This window comes from Phocoena phocoena, chromosome 1 (genome assembly GCF_963924675.1).
Source record: "Phocoena phocoena chromosome 1, mPhoPho1.1, whole genome shotgun sequence".
NCBI classification, from domain to species: domain Eukaryota; kingdom Metazoa; phylum Chordata; class Mammalia; order Artiodactyla; family Phocoenidae; genus Phocoena; species Phocoena phocoena.
This window is the reverse complement of record NC_089219.1, coordinates 182,225,118-182,248,166: the sequence shown is the minus strand read 5'-3', so window position 1 is coordinate 182,248,166 and position 23,049 is coordinate 182,225,118. Positions and strand designations below refer to the sequence as shown.

The following is a 23,049-nucleotide window of genomic DNA, read 5'->3' as shown; positions in this document are numbered from 1 at the left end:
CTAAATATAGGTTAAACAGCACATGTTCCAAGCTTGACTTTCTAGCTTGTGTTACTGTACCTTCAGGTGGCCTTCACTGTCCTAGAGGCCCTCCCCAGGCTGTACTGGCTGGTGTTCTTTTCAGAGGAAAATTGCCCTTAGCTAAATGGGCAGGGCCTTCCAGGCATCTCACCTTCTCCTCCACCCCTCCCACCGAGAGGCCCAGGTTCAGTGACTGACCCACACAGGAAGTAGGAAACTGGCCTTGCCTCAAGGCTGGATGGACTCTGCCACACGATTAGTGCTTTTCCGTGGGTTCAGTCTGAAGCTGATGTCCAGATGAAACCAACATTCTTGCCTGTCCTTTTTCCCTGCCGTATCCTGTTCCCCTTAGTATCTATTTCCTGAGAATTCTCCGCCAGCAAATCACCTGAACAAGAGTCCCTGTCTCAGGCTTGGCTTAGAGCCCAAGCCGAGACACAAGCCACAATTGATTTTACCAGATTCTTATTAAACCTGGTTTTTGTTCTGTATTCCTAGTCTTTTTTATTTTTTTTTGTTCTTTTTGTTTTTGCGGTACGTGGGCCTCTCACTGCTGCATCCTCTCCCGTTGCGGAGCACAGGCTCCGGACATGCAGGCTCAGCGGCCACGGGTCACAGACCCAGCCGCTTCGCGGCATGTGGGATCTTCCCGGACCAGGGCACGAACGCGCGTCCCCTGCATCGGCAGGCGGACTCCGAACCACTGCGCCACCAGGGCAGCCCTCTGGATGTCTTTATACTCTTAAAAATTATCAAGGACATCAAAGAACTTTTGTTTATGTCGGGTCTGTCTATCACTAGTTACCATATTAGAAATGAAAACTGAATATATTTTAAATAGTTATTATTAATAATTTATTTCAAAACAATACAAACCAATAAAAAAGGAAGGAGAAAAAAGTTTTAAAAATGGAAAGGTAAAAACACAACCCTACTAAGCTTAACATAAAACATGTTTTCATGAAAAATAAGTATTTCTAAACAAAAAATTTGGTCAGAAGAATGGCACTGTTTTACATTTTTCCAGATCTCTTTACTACCCAGCTTAAAAGAAGCTGGCTGGATTCTCACGTTTGATTCTGCTTTCATTATGTTGCAGTATTGCAAATTATGAAGCCTCTGGAAAACTCAGTCGGATCTCGTGAGAAAATGAAAGTGAAAGGGCAAATAACATCTTAGCACTATTATGAAAATAGTTTTAGTGTTGCAGACCCTATGAAAAGGTCAGAGTCCCTGGACCACTCTTTGAGAACTACTGCTGTGTATCAGTTGATAAACAAGTCCTGTTGATTTTGCCATGAAATGTTTAGTAGCGTAATTAACCGCAACTTCAAACTCTCACAACCTGGGTTAATCTCCTTAAACTTTCTAAGCCTCAGCTTCCTCATCTGTAAAATGTAATAATTATCACAGCTTATTGTACTTTTACAGATTACATGATATGGAATAAATAAAACATTTCATATAGTCTTGGATACCCAGAAATGGGATCATTTGGAGGTTGAGAGCGCAGAGTGAATCCTGCCTCTAACAATTACAGTGCTGTGCAGTCTTGAGCAAGTGACTTAAACTTTGTTTTAGTTTAGTCACGTGTAGAATATGATGATAATAAGCTTGAGGTTCATATGAGTTAATATGTGTAAAGTGCCCTACCACAGCGCCTGGCACATAATAAGTATTATGCAGTCATTAGCTGCTGTTATTACTGTTAGTGTAGTCATAGGTGCCCTATAAATGTTAGGTAATAAGAGTCATTGCTGTTTCTTCCTGTCTGCTGCCTAGTTTGTCTTTTCTTGCCTGATTTATTTTGTACCATTATTTCCTCTTGCCTATGCGCTCTCCATTCCAAAACACGTACACACGCTTCTTTGAGCTGCTTGAGGCCTTCAAGGAGATAACTAATGTCTTAGAATGTGGCTCAGGCCTTTTCCAGGATGGCTCAACCTACCCTTTCCCTCTGGTATCCTCTGTAACCCATGTCCAGTAGCCACTAGGCCTCAGCCAACCTCTTATTATCCCACTTTGGTGCTTTCTCTAATTCACACCCACCCCAAGCACACTACCCACGTTTTGTCCACGTCTGTCCTCTCTCAAGACTGTCTTTTCTGTCTGTGTTTCATAAAGCTTCCATTCTTTTTCAAAACCAGCTCAAATTTCCTCTGTGAAGCCACAGATGCCCCCAGATTAAACCTTCCATACTGCAGGCCTAAACTGGGAATTTAGCGTGCAACACTGGGTATGTAGTCACCTTACCTGGAACAAGACAGTTTTTGAGAAACTACTCAGTCCTAATTCCAGATTTTTCATCAGGTCATAAATAAACCAGAAGATCCTAAGCAGAGTTCCTTCTTACCACGCCATCCAATTTGACTTGGATTGAAAAGAATCTGTTCCACAGGATACACCCCAAGGATGACAGCAATTGAGACTCTTGTGTATTAATACGTAAAACTTTACAGCATTGTTAAACAAGCCTTATTTTTCTTTCCCCTGAGAGAAAATTCTAAGATGTGTCAGGGCTTTTTTATCTTCGTAATCGTTGAGATTCTTAGTGAACAAACTGTTGATCAATTAAAGGTTCAATTGGAAGCTTTTACCGTGATGGTTGTTATCAAGGAGGGGGGCAGGCAGCACGTCTGAGCTTTCTCTGCCCCTTCTCCTGACAGATTGCAGGCAATTGCTACAAGATTAGTGACGACAGAGTTCTTCCAGGCAGTTCACATTGGCTGATGACTAGTTATGCCCAACTCTTGAGGAAGAGTCGGTAGGCTTTGCTCCCACCCCTTCTCCCCGGAGACTTTCACCCCCGCGCTCTGCACCCTCCAATCAGAAGAAATGCTTGCTTGTAACGTCAGAAGTCTAAGCTTTTCAACTGGAGATAGAACTCTATATTTGAGTTGAAGACTATTCTGCAATGTTAATGACAACTTTTAGACATATTACAGACTGTAATAAAACCTCTCTCACATGTTTGGGGATGAAAAATCCACCAAATTCAAATTATCAATAGTCCTGATTTCTTTGTTATAGCAGTGATACAGTTGGAACTGCCGTTAGAGGCAATGATTTTGTTTATTTTTAAAATTTATATTTGCTTTGGAAAAGACAATATGTCATACGGAGCAAGGCTTTAGCTTACTTGCTATTTCATTTATTCACTTATAAAACATTTATTGGGCTCCCAGTGTAACTAGATATATTAATGATATTAGGGATTCAAAAACAACAGGTCTTTACCTTTAACAGGATTCCTTGTTTGTTGTTTTTCCCCCATTAGATTGTAAGTTCTATGATAGTGGCAAATACAGTGTATTTTTTTTTTTTTTTTTTTTTTGCGTTACGCAGGCCTCCCACTGTTGTGGCCTCTCCCGTTGCGGAGCACAGGCTCCAGACGCACAGGCTCAGCGGCCATGGCTCACGGGCCCAGCCGCTCCGCGGCATGCGGGATCCTCCCGGACCGGGGCAGGAACCCGCATCCCCTGCATTGGCAGGTGGACTCTCAACCACTGCACCACCAGGGAAGCCCTATGGTGTATTTTTGATTATCTAAAATATATTTATGTAAATTCAATTCTTAAAATATGTATTTAAAAATCATTCTCTAGCGCTTAAGAATGGCAACAATCTATATGAAAATGTATAATGTTAGTTTTATTATAGATCATCAGCTGATGGCTGGTCTAGGTGGCATCAACTAATAGATTATCGAATTGTCTTCTCTAATTTTTAGTTTGAATTTTATTTTCTTCCCTTTGTAGCAGTGCTGTCAAAGAAAACTTTCTGTGGTAAAGGAAGTGTTCTGTATCTGTGCCGTCTGATACAGCAGCCACTTGTGGCTGCTGAGCCTTTCAAATGTGGCTGGTGCGACTGAGGAACTAAATTGTTAGTTTTAATTTTAGGAAATTTAAATAGCATTAACTGTGCATAATGGCTGCTCTGTGGAGCAGTGCATTAGCTTCCGGCAGACAGTGTAACAGCTGAGTTATACAGATTGTTAGTCCCATTATTTTATTCATTCAAGAACCAGTTTCCAGAGTTTTACTTACAGATACCTGTAATCAAGACATAATTCTTTCTTAAAATTAAATTATAATTAATATTTTTTCAAAGTTCTGTTAGAAGGTGGACAAGCTCAGTTTTTTCCCTTTTTCTGCAGTGTAAAGATTGCTACAAGGTTTCCTGTAAGGACTGAATCATTGTCGCTAATCTCTGTTTTCATTTTGATCGTTAAGTCACTTATCCTCATCTGTGTTGAATGGGCAAGAGGACCATTCAGGCCGTGGAGGGAAGCAGCAGGTGGCGGGGGTCTGCCAGTGAGGGATGATTCCTGAGGTCACGTGTGGGAGTCTGTGGAAGCTGTGTTTGGAATTAAAGTCCTTGCGATGGAGGAAGAGTGGCTAACAGCCCAAAGCTGCCAGAAGACACTTGCCAAGTTGTGATTACTTAGCAAATAGGATAAGTTCAGGTACATGCCATGTGAGGCTTATCCTAGAAAGTATCCAGTCAGAATTGTATTTGCAATTATGAGTAGAATGTGATTGAAAGCCCTTTTAATTAATTCAAAAAGAAATTAATGATCATACTATAAATGGCAAAAAGCATGCAGCAATTTTTATGTAAGAATGTTTTCTAATCGGAATGAAATATAATTGTTGGACTTGTTCAGATTGTGTGCAAATTTTTTTTTTTTTTTTGCGGTACGTGGGCCTCTCACTGTGGTGGCCTCTCCCGTTGCGGAGCGCAGGCTCCGGACGCGCAGGCTCAGCGGCCATGGCTCACGGGCCCAGCCGCTCCGCAGCATGTGGGATCTTCCCAGACCGGGGCACGAACCCGTGTCCCCTGCATCGGCAGGTGGACTCTTAACCACTGCGCCACCAGGGAAGCCCTGTGTGCAATTTTTAATGCTCATAATCAATCTAATGATATTAAATCTTTGTTTTTAGGGGATTTAGTCTTACTGTGAGGGAGTGAAAGTGACCATTTTTAAGAGCCCAAGGGATCCTTGATTAGAAAGCTATAGCAGAAGCTTATCGGCTCGAGGAATATTTCTACCAGCCTGACCTCCAGCCATTATGTGTAAGGGTCTCACTCCCTCTACACGCTGAGTGAGCACCTTGAAGTTCTGTCTTACACTCCTGTGTGACCCCCCAGGTGCCTCTTCAGATAGACTGGTTTGTGCTGACTTTCTGTTGACGTCCCCGAAATTCTTTGTTTCTATCCAGGGTGAGCCCATCACGTTCTGTGAGGAGAGTTTCGTCAAGCACCGCTCAAGTCTGATGAAACATTTCTTAGAAACCGCAGTTAACCTCCAGCTTTTTAAGCAGGTAAGAGTGGACCTCCACGTTTTGTTCTGTAACAAGGTTACAGAAATGTAACAGAAATTTATAACACTTTTTTGTCACTGTAAAATTATGTCTGAACTTTGCTATTAAAAACTTCCTCACTGAAAGTTGCTCAGCTGATGGTCTCACCGAGGAGAGTATCCATGCGCAGGAGAAGAAGCAGTAAGACTGGTTATGTAAGGCATCTTACAAGGGCTTCTCGTAGTGTGCTAGATGGGTATGGTAAACAAACTGAGGTTTTTAATAGGACCATCCCAATGCAATCCAGTTTATAAAAACGATTTATAAATACGTAACTTTTCAAGCTTTGTAAAACTTTCCATAATCACAAATTAAAATTTCAGAAAAAATTTATAGTCCTTCTGTGTGTCTTGATTTCTGGCTCAGAAAATAAAACTGTCATTTCAAAAAGCAGCAGCTTGACATCAGATTTCAGAAAGTTTAGATGCAGTGTCTCTTTCATCCCACTGTGTGATCATGGCAAGTTTCTTAATTTAGGCTTGCCGTATTTCTGTTTATGTAATTTAAATTAAGTTTTTAACACTTACTTTTCTTATTCCACATGACAATTTTAAGTGTAAAGTTAGCTGTGTGAATTCAACATTTCATGAAGACCTACAGTGTGTCATAAACTGTGCTCGGGGCCAGGGTGCAGACATGAATAAAAACTCAGTGATGGGGCTTCCCTGGTGGCGCAGTGGTTGAGAGTCCGCCTGCCGATGCAGGGGACACGGGTTTGTGCCCCGGTCCGGGAAGATCCCACATGCCGCGGAGCAGCTGGGCCCGTCAGCCATGGCCGCTGAGCCTGTGCATCCGGAGCCTGTGCTCCGCAACGGGAGAGGACGCAGCAGTGAGAGGCCTGCGTACCGCAAAAAAAAAAAAATAAAAAAAACTCAGTGATGCCCTTGAGAAGCAGACAAGTTAATAGAAATTCCTTTGTCTGTTAAGAGGAAAGAGACCAAATAACTCAAAATAAGCTTCAAATTAGATAAGTAAAGAAACCAGCATGGTTAAAAAATCCAGTACTATTTATCTGTATTCTGAGGAAGTTCTAAATAATGATCTGAGTTAGAAGAATGCTCTGTGGGGATATACCTGTCTTCCAATATGTGGAAGTTTACCTTAAAGAAAGGATTAGATTTGTCCAGTACACAGCTTTCAGGAACAGAAAGAACCAGGTTTGGTGGGTTTCCAGATTAAAGATGTCTTGTGAATTTCCCAGGATGGAGCGGGCTCCCTTTGGAGCTCTCTGTCCCTAGAGGGCTCCGGTATAGACTGAATTATTTCCCAGGATTGGAACAGGATCAAGTGATGGTCTGTAAATGCTGAAGTGTGTAGCACAGTGCAGTCCCAGGCTAGTCGTCCAGTACATGCTTGTTGAGTTAAATATCAGTGCCCTTGCTGTGTTTTTGTCTGTCAAGAGGAGATAGTTACACCTCCCATTGTCAAAACTGAGTTATGAAGCTCAAATTATATGGAGGTCAAGGACTGAATGGTTGGGTAGAATGACGTATTACTTCCCTTTTTGAGATTCTGTAACTGGAGTCTTATCGTTTGATAAAGTTCATACATGGTCTTTTTTTTTTTTTTACATAACTACAAAAAGCATATGTATTTTAGGAGTCAGGTAGAGTTGGGTTAAACCTTGGCTTTGTCACTCAGTAGCTTTTTGTTCATAAGTATCTGTTTCTTTTTCTATAAAATAACAAGTATCGTACCCTGCCCCACAGGTTGTGATGCAGTTTATGTGAATTAACACCTGTGCACTCTCAGCTCAACAGTGCATGAAACTTCGTGGAAGCTCATAAATTTTAGGGTCTGCCTCATCCTATGCAGGATGTTTTAAAAGTATAACTTGGTCAAAAAGGCTAAATGTAAAATATGAGAATGGTCAAAGTAGAACTGATTATAGGACAACTTGGATAGTTTTACATACACCAATTGACCGTGTTCTTGAACTTGATACTATTTTATGAACCTTAAGAAGGAGATAGTTGAAGGTATCCCTGAAAGGACTTGAGATTCTGTTGACAGCGTCACAAAGTTGTAAAGGTGAGTCAGGTCCAGCATCCGAGGTGCCGACAGTACAGTGTTGTGTGCTTTGGAATGTGTTAGGAGTGTGGATCTCCTGCTCATGTTCTTACCACACGCAAACAAACAGGAACATAAATGGACACAAGGAAACTTTTGGAGGTGATGGACATGTTTATTACCTGGATTGTGGTGATGGTAACAGGAGTATATACATCTGCCCAAACTCAGCAAATTGTCTGCATTAATTTTGTGCAGTTTTCTGTATACCAGTTACGCGTCACTAAAGCTTGGGGGGAAAAGGGAAAAAAAAGGCATCGATTGATAAAAATTATTAGCATAGATGAATTCTCAAAGACACTACTGATCTTTCTGAAAGAATATAAAAATATTTATTAGGTACAAATGATTAATATTCCTGACCATGAGTTTGTGATCCATTATGGGTCAAGAACTACCCAGGTCCTCTCTTTATTAGACAATTCTTATGCATCAAAATTGAGAGAACATGAACCCAGGAGAGAAGCATATAATTTTAAGGTAGGCATTAAAGTGAACTGTAATTTCTGATAATATGGCAGGGAAGGATTCGGAGCTCACTTATGTACTGAAACAATTTAAAATGCAGAATTTGAAGAAACGTCGTGTGGTGAGGGTCACAGGAGACAAAGCCCAGTGCTTACTCTCCAAGATGAGAAGTGTGATAGGAGATTCAACTCGCATCAATCTGGGAAGACTTAGTGTGAAGGTAAACAAGAAATAAAGGTGCTCCTTCCCTTCACCCACTTCCTGGGGATTGTACATCTGAAGCTCTGGCATGAGTGGAGGGGAGGAAAGAGCACTGCTGAGAAGTTGCCACTCACCAGCATGAACAGGACTCTGAAGCCTGAATTAATAATTTCTGATTTGGTCTGACCAAACTCAAGTCAAGTGTAAAGTTATCCTGACTGTTAGTGCCCTCAGGCAGAAGCAAATATGCATCCTCCTTGAGGAATCCACCTTCATCCAGTCATCAAGGAATTCTCCCAGCTAAGATCCCAAAGAGAAATTTCACTCATTAGACCTACAGGGAAACAAACGTGAACCAGAAGCAGCAGACAGAAACTGACCTGCAGAGACTTCAAATACTGGATGTAACAGAAGTAGAATATAAAATAGCTGCGCTTAAGATGTTCAGAGAAATAAAAGACGAGCTTTAAAAATGTTCAAGGCGTAAAAACTTTAAAGAATGTAAAGACAATTTTAAGAATGTAGCAAATAAACTTCTGGTAACGAGGCATGTAATTTAAATGAAAGGAAATTGATGTATTAATAGCCAGTCAGATCTAACTAAAGAGAGATTTGCTGAACTGGAAGATGTGAAAAAGAAATTATCCAGAACATAGTACAGAGCCACGAAGAAGTAGAACACGTAAGAGGTTAATAAACATAAAGGGTGGAGTGGAAATGTCTGAAATCCATACAGTCAGTCCTGAAAGGAGCAGACATGAAGTGGAGGAGAGATGCTGGTTGGAAGGACAGGGCCAGAGCCAGTTACATGCACACTTTATAAATTCAGGAAGTCCCACATCGCCAAACTGAGGAAATAAGAAGAAATCTACACCCACACAGCAGATTCAGCTCTAAAACATTCAATAAAGAGGAAATTTTTTTAAAAGAGAAAGAACAGATTACTTTCAGAGAGCAAATACTGACAGATGACTTCACAGCAGCAGCAGTGGAATACAGAAGACACTGCCATATCTTCAGTGTGTTGAGAAAAAAATGCCTAGAATCCTACACCAACTAAAATACGTTTTAATTGCAAGAGTGCCATGCAGACATTTCCCTGCTAAAGCTGAGTTTGCCGTCTGTGTTGGCTTTAATGATGTGTCCACTTGGTGAGGCTGTGGCCCCCAGTTATTTAATCAAATGCTAATCTAAGTATTGCTGTGAAGGTATTTTTACATGTGTAATTTAAACCCCTAATCATTTGGCTTTAAATAAGGAAGATAATCCTACATAAGCTGGGTGGGCCTGTCGGAAGCAGTTGGAAGGCTTGTAAAACAGGACTGAGATTTTCCTGAAGGAGAGAAGGTACACCTGTGGGTGGCAGTATCGGCCCCTGTGGTCCCACCTGCCCATGGTCTGTCCTTCCTGACTGCCTATCCTATGAATTTCCTACCTGCTTAGCCAGCCCTCATAATCCTGTAAACCAGTTTCTTGTAATAACTCTCATATGTGTATATGTATCTGTCTATCTGTCTCTTAAATCTTTTACTGGTTCTGCTTCTCTGGTTGAACCCTGACTACCCTACCAACAGGAGAAAGAAATTCTTAAGGAAGTACTTTAAGAAAGTAATTCAGAGAGAAAGTTTTCTCAGATCTAAGATGGAATGTCTGAAATGCAAGAAGGAAGGAAGAGCAAAATAAATGGTAAATATGTTAATTAAATTTAACCAATATTTACTGTGTAAGACAGGCCAGTTCTCCCACACATTCCAGAATCAAATGGTTCCACTTCAATTTTCAAAAACTTCCTGTTTTGACTATGGCAAAAGGGAGATACACTTCAGTCTCTTTTGTAAGGCCAGGATAACCTTGGTTCTAAAACCTAAGACAGCATAAGAAAACATTATAAGCCAGTTTCATTTATGCCCACAGATGCAAAAATTTAAGCAAAGTATTTTCAGCCAATTCTAACAAGGTGTAAAAAGGATACTGCTTCATGGGCAGGTTGACTTTATCCCAGAAATTAAATGGTAGTTACACATTAGGAAATCTATGAATGTAATTCACTACGTTAACTCATTATAGGAGTGAAATCATTAGATCATCTCAACAGATGCACAGATTTTTCATAATATTCATGAGAGTCATGATAAAAGCAAAAAGGCATGATTAAACATATTTTCAATAAACATCATACTTAAAACACTAATGTTTCCCTCTGAGAAAGGCTCTATCTATTACCATTGGAACCCCTCACATATATAATTTAGCCACAAAAAACATAAAGATTTAGAAAGTAAGACACCAAACTGACATTATTACTTTGAGTGTAAAGACAAGTTACTTAGGACATAAAGAAATAGCCTAATAAATTTGATTTCATGAAATTAAGAACTTTTGGCCATCAAAAGACTCCATATTTGCAATACTTTTGAACCACCCAAGAGTTTAGAAACTAGAATATAAAAAAACAAGCTCCCGCATGTTGGTAAAAAACATATATAATTGTACAGAAGATTTGGATAAGCACATGCAAATGAAGAAACCTGAATGGCTAATAAAGATATACAAGATGTTCCACCTCATCTGTAATCAGAGAACAGCAAATAAAAAACATAATGAAATACCCCCTCACACTCACCAGACTGGCCCAGTTTTAAAAACCTGAAAATCTCAAATTTTGGCAAAGACCTGGAGCACGGGACCAAGTTTCAGCTGTTAAAGGGAGTGAAAATTTGCACAACTTATTGACAAAACACTTTGGCGCTATGACTTAAACTTCAGTTTCTTTTGACCCAGCAATTTCACTCTAAATTGTGCACCAAAAATCATCTACTAAAATTACTCATAACAGCAAAGTACTGCTGGTAATCTTAGACAGTCATCAGTATTAAGATGAATAAATTGTCACATTCATACAATAGAACAGCTACACAACAGGGAGATGAATGAGCTTCAGCAGAGCTAAATGTGAATGAATTAAAGGAACAAATCACTGAAGAATAGATATGATGAGTCCTTTTATGTAATAATGTTCAACAGCGAGGAAAACTAAATAATGTATTATTTAGGGAAACGTGATAAAATTATAAAGAAAGACAAGGAAAGGATAAGCTGAAAGGATTATGATCCTTTCTGTAGGGAGGAAATGTTCTGGTAGTTGGCTTTGTCATTATTAATTAGGCTACTAATTACTTAAGTTATTATTTAAATTCCTTAAGTGTTGTATAAAAACATATTCTTTTTTTTTTTTTTTTACTATTTCTGGATTCGCCGGTAATAGGCTTTGTTTTCACTGACAGCTGACTTATCCTCTTTAGACCTCGGTTACTGCATCTGTAACATGAATTAGACTAAAAGGTCACTAAGTCTGAGATACCTTTCGGCTCTAACATTCCATGATACCATGGAATAAACATGGCTTAGACAGATGATAGGAAGTTCCATTTGGATAAATTCCTCTTTAGATAATGGATTTGGAAGGAATCCCAGAAACCACTTCTTAAACCCATGGCTCTGACAGCACCTTCTTTAGCTTGCAGCTTTACAGAGATTTAAGCCGTTATTTTTAGGTCTCTTCCTTTGGTTTCCTATTACACTAACCCAGCAGAGGAAATTATTTTCTTGGGTATTGTTTGCTATTAAGGCCACGGGAACTAGAGCTGCTTCTGCTCATTTTACTATACACGCCCCATGGCCAAGGACCGTGGCTGAACTTAGTGTGGAGATCCCAGAGCCTCATGCAGACCACAGACCTGTGGGATGTCCATGAATACAGACTCTCTGTTCGCTGGCAGCCTAGGTCACTGTTGGACATCTGGAGCGCAAATATATTACAGTAGATACATTTTTTCCACAAAATAATTCTGCTTGTCCATATTCTAACTTAATCGGAGTGGAAAATGATAGGGAAATTCAACTTGGCAAAACCTCTTTTAGTGTTCATCATAAGATAATGTAAATCTGTCTTTCTCAAACTTTCCCATCCAATAATGTTCTCATTCTGCATACTGGAAGAGAACACTTTTTTTTTTTTTTTGGTTTGTAATTTTTCTTTTTTTTTTAACATCTTTATTGAAGTATAATTGCTTTACAGTGGTGTGTTAGTTTCTGCTTTATAACAAAGTGAATCAGTTATACATATGTCCCCATATCTCCTCCCTCTTGCATCTCCCTCCCACCCTCCCTATCCCACCCCTCTAGGTGGTCACAAAGCACCGAGCTGATCTCCCTGTGCTATGCGGCTGCTTCCCACTAGCTATCGATTTTACATTTGGTAATATATATAACTCCATGCCACTCTCTCACTTCATCCTAGCTTACCCTTCCCCCTCCCCATGTCCTCAAGTCCATTCTGTACGTCTGCGTCTTTATTCCTGTCCTGCCCCTAGGTTCTTCATAACCATTTTTTTTTTTAGATTCCATATACATGTGTTAGCATACAGTATTTGTTTTTCTCTTTCTGACTTACTTCATTCTGTATGAAAGACTCTAGGTCCATCCACCTCACTACAAATTACTCAATTTCATTTCTTTTTATGGCTGAGTAATATTCCATTGTATATATGTGCCACATCTTCTTTATCCATTCACCTGTCGATGGACACTTAGGTTGCTTCCATGTCCTGGCTTTTGTAAATTGTTTTTATAAAGAGTGGGCGTGTGCTTTCTCCTGCGAGGGTAGCCTTTGTTTTTACAGCTGTAGTGAATAGGGAAAGAGTCCTCACTCTGCTGTTCTTAAATACTTACTTATTGGCATATTGACTAGTAGTACTTCTTAAAATACTCTTGTTCTTTTTATGCGTGATACAACATTCTAACTTTTTCCCTTTCTCTAGGCAGTTACTCCTGGGCCCTTTATCATTACGCTTGCCTCTGTCTATACCATGAATGTCTCTGTCCTCAGACCGCTACGTCTCTAGCTCATACCAGCTCACTGGGGTTCCTTATGTAGGACCATACATGCGTTAATGACCTATTATGGTACGTCCTAAATGTATCTTTAGTCTAGACCCATGCAAATGTGTACATGCGTGTATGCATATACATACACTCCCATACAAACATGTGCATCGCCCACATACATACGTGCGTCTGCACATACACACACATACTGGCCCCTCCTGCACCCCTTCTTTTGGGAACTAATTCTACCCTGTTGCCTAAACCAGAAAATTAGGCGTCATCTTTTCTCATACCATCACCACGAACCTTTCTTGCACCCCGTTTCTAGTTGTTTACTATGTTCTGTTGATTCTGCTTTCTAAATATTAGATTTACCTATTTTATTCTCCCCCGTTTCAGTGTCAGTGACTTGTTGGGTAACCGGTTTGTGTTCTTTCATTTAGCCCCCCTTTCAAGCCATCCTCCAGTCTGCTTTGAGAGTATTCTTTCTGAAAAGCATATCTTACATATTTCTCATTATATCTAGGGTGATGTTCACACCCTAGCCTGGCACACAGACTCCGTCATCTTCTGGCATTTGTCTCTCTAGTTTTCTCTCTAATACTTCTCTCAGTACCCTTCCTGCAGCCATTCTGGATGTCTGCTCTTAGGTCTGTGAAAATGGTTTCCCCGCTTTATGCTTCTCTCTTGAATTGTAATGGATACTTAATAAATAGTGAGAGAATGACGGATGCTCACCGTGAATAAATAAAAATAACACTTGTTGAATTATGACTTATGCAGGGTGCTGTTTGAGTGCTTTATCTAGACTAGTTTAATCTTCACAGTGACCTACTTTGTTACTGCCACTTTGCGGGTTATAAACCTAAATTACGGGGAGGTTATATAATTTGCTAAGAGTGTACACAGCAGCTAGAATGCGGTAGAGTTAGGACTTGCATCCACAGAGCCACTAAGACTTACCGTCCCTTCAGGAATAAAGGAATGAATAAATGCATGTATGCTTGTCTCCTTCCTGTCTTCTCTGGCTTGAACGCTCTCTCTCCATTTTACGTTACTCAACTCAGTCATTCTTTAAGACTTGGTTCAGATGTCCCTTTTGCAGGTTCTTGATCTCTCATCAGTCGTTTATAAATTCCTTGCCTTTTAGCGTCTTGGACTTGTACCCTATGATATTTGTTGGTTTGTTTGGCTCCTTCTTGAGTTGTAGGCTCTGTAAAGACAAGGATCATTTTTAAAGTGTTTGTATCCTAATATCTAGTATATAGTAGACACTTAATATTGTTAAATAAAGAAATCAAATAAAAACTGCTATTCCTGTTATAAGAAATAGGCAGGAAAATGTCTTTATGATTTTGGTAGATGATGAGCTCATAAAATTGAATATAATGGATATTTTATAAGCTCTTCATCTATTTCATTTGGGAAAATCCAAACATTGTAGGAGTCAGGCGTTTCAACTGAGTGGTGTCTGTAATTTCAAACCTGGGGTCACTTAATGGTATAGTGTGTAAAAGTGAAAATTCTGTGGGATCCTCAGCACTCTCTGTATTTTGTGCTACGACCCACTTTCTCTCTGACCTCATAAGATATTGGGTAAAAGGAGTGGGTCAGAAGCCAAATATTTTCCTTTTATGTTAGCTGGAGATTTTAGAAAGCTTTTAACATAAATAATAAATTCTTATACGTTTCTACGTTTTCCTATTGATCTTTTTTGAAAGAAGCACGATAGTTATTTATGGTATGTCATCTATAGCTAAGATCAACGCATGCATTCTAGTACTAAAAATTCAACAGTTCGGGAGTATTAGGAAATATTTGACATATGAATGGATGGGAGATGGTAATTGTATCCAGCACATATTTTATAACGTGAAAAAAAAATAAAAATACCATGTGACATAGGGAAGACATGGACTCCTATTGGTAGCAAAAGGAATACACAAGGAGAGAGAGCTTATTAGGACAAGGGATACATTTTTTCAGCATCCTTTGTTAACGAGTTTCAAGTGGTATCCTAAACAGCGGTTTGTCTAAATGTGGGTTCAAACCACCTGCAGATTTAGCTAGAAAATCTATTAAAGATGCATCTTCTTGAGTCTCACCTTCAAAAATTTTGGATTTAGGAGGCTTGGATTAAAACCCAGAAATTTACATTATTAATGAAATACCATAAAAATAGTCACACTAAAATTTTAGAAACACTCATCTAAGTATTCTTTATTCATTCTCTCATTCAACAGTATAATTTGAGTGTCTACTGTCTACTAGAAAGTGTTCTGGGTGCTGGGATACTTTGGAGAACAAAGCAGAAAAGAATTTCTGGCGTTGTGAATTCTGTGTTTCTAGTGGGAGGGGGACCAACAATAAGTTAACTAAATTATGTAGAATGTTCAGAGATGATAAGGACTGTGGAAAAGTAAATAGAACAAGAAGGGGGACCACCAGGGGTTGGGGTGAGATTGCGACTTAAAGTAGCATAGTCGGTGTAGATTTCATGGAGAATGTGGCATTTGGGTACCATCCTGTAGGGTGGTCACAGGGGGAAGCAGAAGGAAGATTTAGAGGCTGTGCTGTAATCTGTGTAAGAGGAGAGGGCAGTTTGGAGCTGGTCTGTGGAAGATGAGAGAACTGGTCAGACTGTGGATCTGTTCTGAAGATAGTCAGTGGATGTTCTGAAAGATTTAACGTGCAGTGTGAGAGAAAGGAGTCAGGGATGATTCCATGATTTCTCATCCAGGAAACTGGCAGGATGTATTCGCATTTTATCGAAATGGGCAAGATTGTGGGCAGGAGGAATTTTGGTGGGTAGAGTAATTCAGGTTTGGACGTGTTAAGTCTGAGGTGTCTTCTAGACATCCAAGTAAGATATTTATTAGGCAAGTGGATAGATGAGGCGGAGGCAAAAATTAGACCTGAGATATACATTTGGGAGTCATCAGTGTGTAGATAGTAGTTCAAGTCATTAGACTGGAGACCAAGTGAGACGACCAAAGGAGTGAGTATAAATAGGAATGACCAGAGGTCCAGGGACCAGGAAATAGCAGAGGGCAATGACCAAGGAGGCCGAGAAGGAGTGAGTAACCCTGGAGGTAGGAGAGAATTCAGGCTAGTGAGTACCTTTGGGACCAAGTAGAGAAAGGACACCATAGTGGAGGGACCAACTGTGTCAGATGCTTGTGACAGGTTGATTAAAGGAAGAACTTGGACTTGAGCACTGGATTTAGTAACATGGAGATAGGATGACCCCAGCAGGAGCAGCTTTACCGGAGAGGTGAGGGAGACCTTGTGATTGGGGTGCAGGCGGGGAGGGCCTGGAGACAACAGTACTGGCCGCACTTCTGATTTTTACCCTAAAGAGGAGCATCAAAGTGGACAAGGCCAGAGAAGACATGCGTCAGGAGGAGAAGGCACGTGTTCGTGGGCTGTAGGGCAGACCTGGCAGAGATGGGTCTACTCAGGAGATAGGAGGAGGAAGCATTAGAGGAGCTGGTCCCTGCAGAGCAGACACCCTGTGACAGCAGGAAGGAGTGGGGCCGTGAGCCAGGAGCTGTGGCAGAATTTCTCTTTCAGTTGCTTTAGGTTCCTTTTTTTTTTTTTCCCCAGTGAGATTAGGAGTCAAGGTCATGGGCTGAGAGAGGAAGGGGAGGTGGTTGGACCTTTAAGGGGAGAGAAGACCTGAAGTAGATGGAGAGTGAGCAGGCTGGAGGAAAAAGGAGGTGGTTCAGCATCGTTCAGAGCACCGTTGAGACTGCAGATTGTGAATTAAGGTGAGAACAGGCATCACCGCTGCTTGGTTTTTCTCTCAACCCCTGGACCTCGGGACAGGCCTGCTGGGTGCGTCCACACCTGCTCTGCCTTGTTGATGCCGGTGGTTCCCCTCTCCCGGGTCCTCTTCTCCCCCGGACCAGGGGCTCGCTGCCTCATTGTCCTCCAGCCTCGGCTCAGGTGTCGTCCTCATGGTGATGTCTGCCCTGGACCACACTGTTGACAACTGAAAGCTCCTTGCCCCACACTCCCCGAGCTCCCTTGTTCAGGTCTGTTTTATTTTCCAACACTCATTCCCTTCTAACACATTACAGAATTTATTACACTTCTTATTTCATGCTATCTGTTCTGTCCCCCTGTCCCCAAACGCTAGATGTTTAAATATTATGAAGGCTTGAATTTTTGTCTGTTTCATTCATTTCTGTTTTTTTAGGCATGTAGAAAAGTGCCTGGCATATAGTAAACATTCAATTCAATGTTTATTGAATGAACAGATTAATGAATTTTTTTTGTCTGGTGGTCATGAAGCTCAAAAGACTTAATTCTGTTGCAGATTATTTTGTGTCAGTTGATATATCCTGGAAGGGCTGTTGTTGTCCCACTAAGTTATTAGTTCTGATGATAAATTGCACTGAGTGGGCCTTTTACAATACCCTTCAAAGTGTTTTTCTGTTCCTTATACCATGGTGGTCTAATTTAGTATACTACAGTCATATGATTACCTAATTCTTGAAATGGAATAAAAATAACTATTTCTGTTCCTTCACGTACTTAATTTAATTCTCTTGGTTTAGCTTTCAGCTGACCTAGCTTTTCCCCACTTGTAATAGCAGTTTGTGTTTATATATAGCTACTAACTGAATGCTTAGCATTTAGCAGATGTCTGTAAGTATCTGTTGACTAATTTATTGTAGCACTTCAGTGTAGTTTTCACTAACCTGTCAAGGTGTACTGAGCCTGTTTAAGAAGAAATATTTAAATTAGACTACTTTTTTTTTTTTTAGCCCAAGCCCAAAGCGTTATATAGAAAGGAAAATTTAAAGATCCATAAGAAATTAATATATTTTAAAAGTAATTTTTTTGCAGTATTTAAATTTTCCTTTAAATTTCTAAAGATTTCTAATTCGTTAAAAAATGTCTTTTTCTCTAGCTCTCAAGACTTTAATAGTTATCTTTGTGCCCAAGAAGGGTTTCTAATATGAGGTAACTTTTTGAGACTTGGTCATTTCTCCCAGGTGGAGAAGGGGTGTGGGCGTGTGGATTTGTGTGTTGTGTGGTTCCAGTGCACCTGCTGCCTTTCTTCAGGGACAAGACTGTCATGTTGGCACTAAAAAACAGTGCTCCCCCTCCCCCCTCCCCAGCTTGGTAGAGAAGTGCTCCCCTGGCCCCCTCTCCCCAGAACAATCTTTTTATGAGCTCTTAATTTAAAAATCAAATATTTCTTCTAAAATGATATAAGAATCTTGAAATTTAATTATTGTCGTCCTCAGAGTTTTGATGGATCAATTGCAATTAAATATTTATAGGACATATTCCTAGACCACTGAAGTCATCAGAACACGGATTAATAGCATAACTTGTTTTGGATTTTTGGACTAAATGCCAGAAACTCGCTGACTGGTGAAGAATCAAAGAACTATGAAAAACATACACTTTGTCTCTCAGAGGAAAGATACATTCCCTCTGGCCTACTGGCCATCTATTCACGTTTAACTTGTGAATCTGATCAGAGCATACTTTTTATATTTTTTGTAAAGATGCTTGCCATCAAGACTGTTCTTATGTTTTATTACATTTGTAAAACATTCATTTTATATTTAATTACATGTTAAAAGCTGAAGTGGAGATGTTCATTTCCATTTAACAATAGTGCTTACTGAAGGGCATTTACAACAACAGATAATTTCTTTAGATTGACTCAGTTTCCTATTAAGATGGTTGTTTGAAGATAAAAACTCTTTGGAAAACCTTAGTGATGTCAATATCAAAAAAAAAAGAGTCAGCAGGAAGCAGTTTCACTGCTTAATTACATTTATCTTGTAACCTGTTACACCACTTTAAGAGCACATTGTAAGGATTAGCAAAATCCAGACTCTTGCAACTGTTAATGACTTAGAGGGGATGATATTATTGATCTTGAGAACTAAATTTATTCTTATTAAATAAATTTTGTCTATTTATAGTTTATAAGTAAATTATGGAATCTATACTATGGAATTGTGTCTATGAATGTTTTTGAGATTTCCAGTTATGTTATTTAAGTTTTTGTGTGATTATTTAGCATGTTTAGTTCCAGGTTTTAATTTTTACTTCTGGAATAAAAAGCAAAATACTAAGATTTATGTAAAAAGCATTAACTTAAAGCATACTCATAAATTCTTTTAAAAATCTACTTGCACCTAATTTTAACTTATGTCTTAGATACATGTTTACTAAGTGATGTGGGTAAGTACTAGTCAAGCGACAGGTTACAGTACATTATATAGACATTGCTTTTCCAACAGGTAATACTTTTTAGTTCAAAATTATATCTATACAACTGTAGCTACTGTTTTCCCTTACTATGAAATGCTCCAGAGTTATTAGAGTGGTGTGACCATGAACCAATCTCACTTGGAAAAAATTAAAAGCCGTTATTGACTCAAAAATATAAAAAGGAGTTTAGAGAACTGTTAGGTTCAGCATTCCTCTCCATTTCTACCACTTCTCAGTTATTCCTGGGTGTCTGCATTGGTATGTGTGTGTATGTAATGTGTGTGTGTGTGTGTGTGTGTGTGTGTACACACAAAATTAATCTTTTAGGAACAGACATTTTCATTAAGTATGTATGTTGATAAGTGTCAGTCACTGACAGGATTGTTTGCAAAGTCAGTGATAACATGGGGCATTTTACCAAGTGATGAATTTCTCTTAGCTCAAATCACTAGTTTAGTAACACAGAGTAGTTACTCATCCTCAAAAACGCATCATCAGTAAATAGTTTGGGAATTTATCTCTTTTTAGACTTGAACTGTTCCACTCAAACTAAAATGAATGGATTATTTCCAGTAAACACAAAAATGAAAACCTTTTAAAAAGTCTTGTAGTCTTAATCTTTTAAGGCAAATTAAGTCCTTTAAAAGGATGTCTTAGTTTGTTCCATTTGTCAGTAATGTATTATTTTAAATTTATCATTTTGCTTCACCTTATTTTTTCAAAATCCGTCACCTTAGATCACTTTAGTTTGATTTATCGTACTGTGCTGAAAGTGTGTGGAAGTCAAATTCTGCAAGCATTTTAAACTATATTATTTTCACATTAACCATTTATTGTATGTAGCAAAGGTGCCCAAGGTTGGAAGTTACTATCTTTTATCTCGAGATGAAATGAATAATTCCACAACTTATAGTTCTTTAACTTTAAAACCATGAAAAGTGTATGCCCTTTAGTATTGTTTCAGTGTATTCAGTCCCTCGTAAACATTCATTTCCAACTATGTGTTAGGCGTTCTGCCAGGTGTGAAAGCTGCCTACCTGAGGGGCCGTGATCCCCCGCTCAGGAACCTCAGGGGTTGACAGAGAAGGAAAGGGTGGTGACAGTAGGGAAAGTGAACTTGATTATTTAACATTTATTCTGTGTCTACAATATAGGCACTTCACGTTATTTTAGTTAACTCTTACAAAACCCCATAAGGTATTTATGTATTATTATTCCCATTTTATACAAGGGGAAACAGAGTCCCAGAGGTGGCAAGTTGCCTGAGATCATAAAGCTAATAAGTGGCAGGGTGTGAGGGAGGGCTTTCAGACTCCAAACTCCATGTTCATTTTCATTTGTTCTATCAGAACCTTCTCCGTGCCAAGCATAACGTGGCTGTAAAAATGGATAATCTATGGCTTCTGCCCTCAGTTCTAATTTTTATGAGAACAACTCATACTCTAACAAAAAAGCCAGGACCAGATCCTTTTTTTTTTTTTTTTAGTTTTTAACATCTTTATTGGAGTATAATTGCTTTACAATGTTGTGTTAGTTTCTTCTGTATAACAAAGTGAATCAGCTATACATATACATATATCGCCATATCCCCTCCCTCTTGCGTCTCCCTCCCACCCTACCTTTCCACCCCTCTAGGGGGTAACAAAGCACCAAGATGATCTCCCTGTGCTATGCGGCTGCTTCCCACTAGCTAGCTATTTTACATTTGGTAGTGTATGTATGTCAATGCCACTCTCTCACTTCGTCCCAGCTATCCCTTCTCCCTCCCCGTGTCCTCAAGTCCATTCTCTGTGTCTGCGACTTTATTCCTGTCCTGCCCATAGGTTCTTCATAACCACTTTTTTTTTTAGATGCCATATATATGTGTTAGCATACAGTATTTGTCTTTCTCTTTCTGACTTACTTCACTCTGTATGACAGACTCGAGGTCCATCCACCTCACTACAAATAACTCATGTTCGTTTCTTTTTATGGCTGAGTAATAGTCTATTGTATATATGTGCCACATCTTCTTTATCCATTCATCTGTCGATGGACACTTAGGTTGCTTCCATGTCCTGGCTTTTGTCAATAGAGCTGTAATGAACATTGTGGTACATGACTCTTTTTTTTTTTTTCTGGTACGCGGGCCTCTCACTGTTGTGGCCTCTCCTGTTGCGGAGCACAGGCTCTGGACGCGCAAGTTCAGCGGCCACGGCTCTCGGGCCCAGCCGCTCCACAGCATGTGGGATCTTCCCGGACCGGAGCACGAACCCGTGTCCCCTGCATTGGCAGGCAGACTCTCAACCACTGCGCCACCAGGGAAGCCCCACATGATGACTCTTTTTGAATTATGGTTTTCTCAGGGTATATGCCCAGTAGTGGGATTGCTGAGTCATGTGGTAGTTCTATTTGTAGTTTTTTAAGGAGCCTCCATACTGTTCTCCACAGTGACTGTATCAATTTACATTCCCACCAACAGTGCAAGACGGTTCCCTTCTCTCCACAGCCACTCCAGCGTTTATTGTTTGTAGATGTTTTGATGATGGCCATTCTGACTGGTGTGAGATGATATCTCATTGTAGTTTTGATTTGAATTTCTCTAATGATTAATGATGTTGAGCATTCTTTCATGTGTTTCTTGGCCATGTGTATATCTTCTTTGGAGAAATGTCTATTCATGTCTTCTGCCCATTTTTGGATTGGGTGGTTTGATTTTTGATATTGAGCTGCATGAGCTGCTTGTATATTTTAGAGATTAGTCCTTTGTCAGTTGCTTCATTTGCAAATATTTTCTCCCATTCTGAGGGTTGTCTTTTCATCTTGTTTATGGTTTCCTTTGCTCTGCAAAAGTTTTTAAGTTTCATTAGGTCCCATTTGTTTATTTTTGGTTTTATTTCCATTTCTCTAGGAGGTGGGTCAACAAGGATCCTGCTGTGATTTATGTCATGGAGTGTTCTGCCTATGTTTTCCTCTAAGAGTTCTATAATGTCTGGCCTTACATTTACGTCTTTAATTCATTTTGAGTTTATTTTTTTGTATGGTGTTAGAAAGTGTTCTAATTTCATTCTTTTACATGTAGCTGTCCAGTTTTCCCAGCACCACTTATTGAAGAGGCTCTCTTTTCTCCATTATATATTCTTGCCTCCTTTATCAAAGATAAGGTTACCATAGGTGTGTGGGTTTATCTCTGGGTTTTCTTTCCTGTTCGATTGATCTATATTTCTGTTTTTGTGCCAGTACCATACTGTCTTGATTACTGTAGCTTTGTAGTATAGTCTGAAGTCAGGGAGCCTGATTCCTCCAGCTACGTTGTTCTTTCTCAAGATTGCTCTGGCTATTCGGGATCTTTTGTGTTTTCATACAAATTGTGAAATTTTTTGTTATAGTTCTGTGACAAATGCCATTGGTAGTTTGATAGGGATTGCATTGAATCTGTAGATTGCTATGGATAATATAGTCACATTCACAATGTTGATTCTTCCAGTCCAAGAACATGGTATATCTCTCCAACTGTCTGTATCGTCTTTAATTTCTTTCATCAGCGTCTTATAGTTTTCTGCATACAAGTCTTTTGTCTTCTTAGGAAGGTTTATCCCTAGGTATTTTATTCTTTTTATGGCAATGGTAAATGGGAGTATTTCCTTAATTTCTCTTTAGGATTTTTCATCTTTAGTGTATAGCAATACGAAGATTTCTGTGCATTAATTTTGTATCCTGCTACTTTACCAAATTCGTTGATTAGCTGTAGTGTAGTTTTCTGGTAGCATCTTTAGGATTCTCTGTGTATATTATAATGTCATCTTCAAACAGTGAC

The 23,049-nt window shown here is 39.5% G+C and overlaps 1 protein-coding gene across 1 annotated transcript in view; it reads left to right on the top strand.

The window, feature by feature from the left end:
• DENND1B (DENN domain containing 1B) overlaps window positions 1-23,049 on the top strand; it is a 247,938-nt gene that overhangs the window by 170,609 nt on the left and 54,280 nt on the right. The window contains exon 14 of the mRNA XM_065878083.1: window positions 5,244-5,345. Coding sequence (XP_065734155.1) covers window positions 5,244-5,345 — 102 coding nt within the window. The remainder of the gene's footprint in view (window positions 1-5,243; window positions 5,346-23,049) is intronic.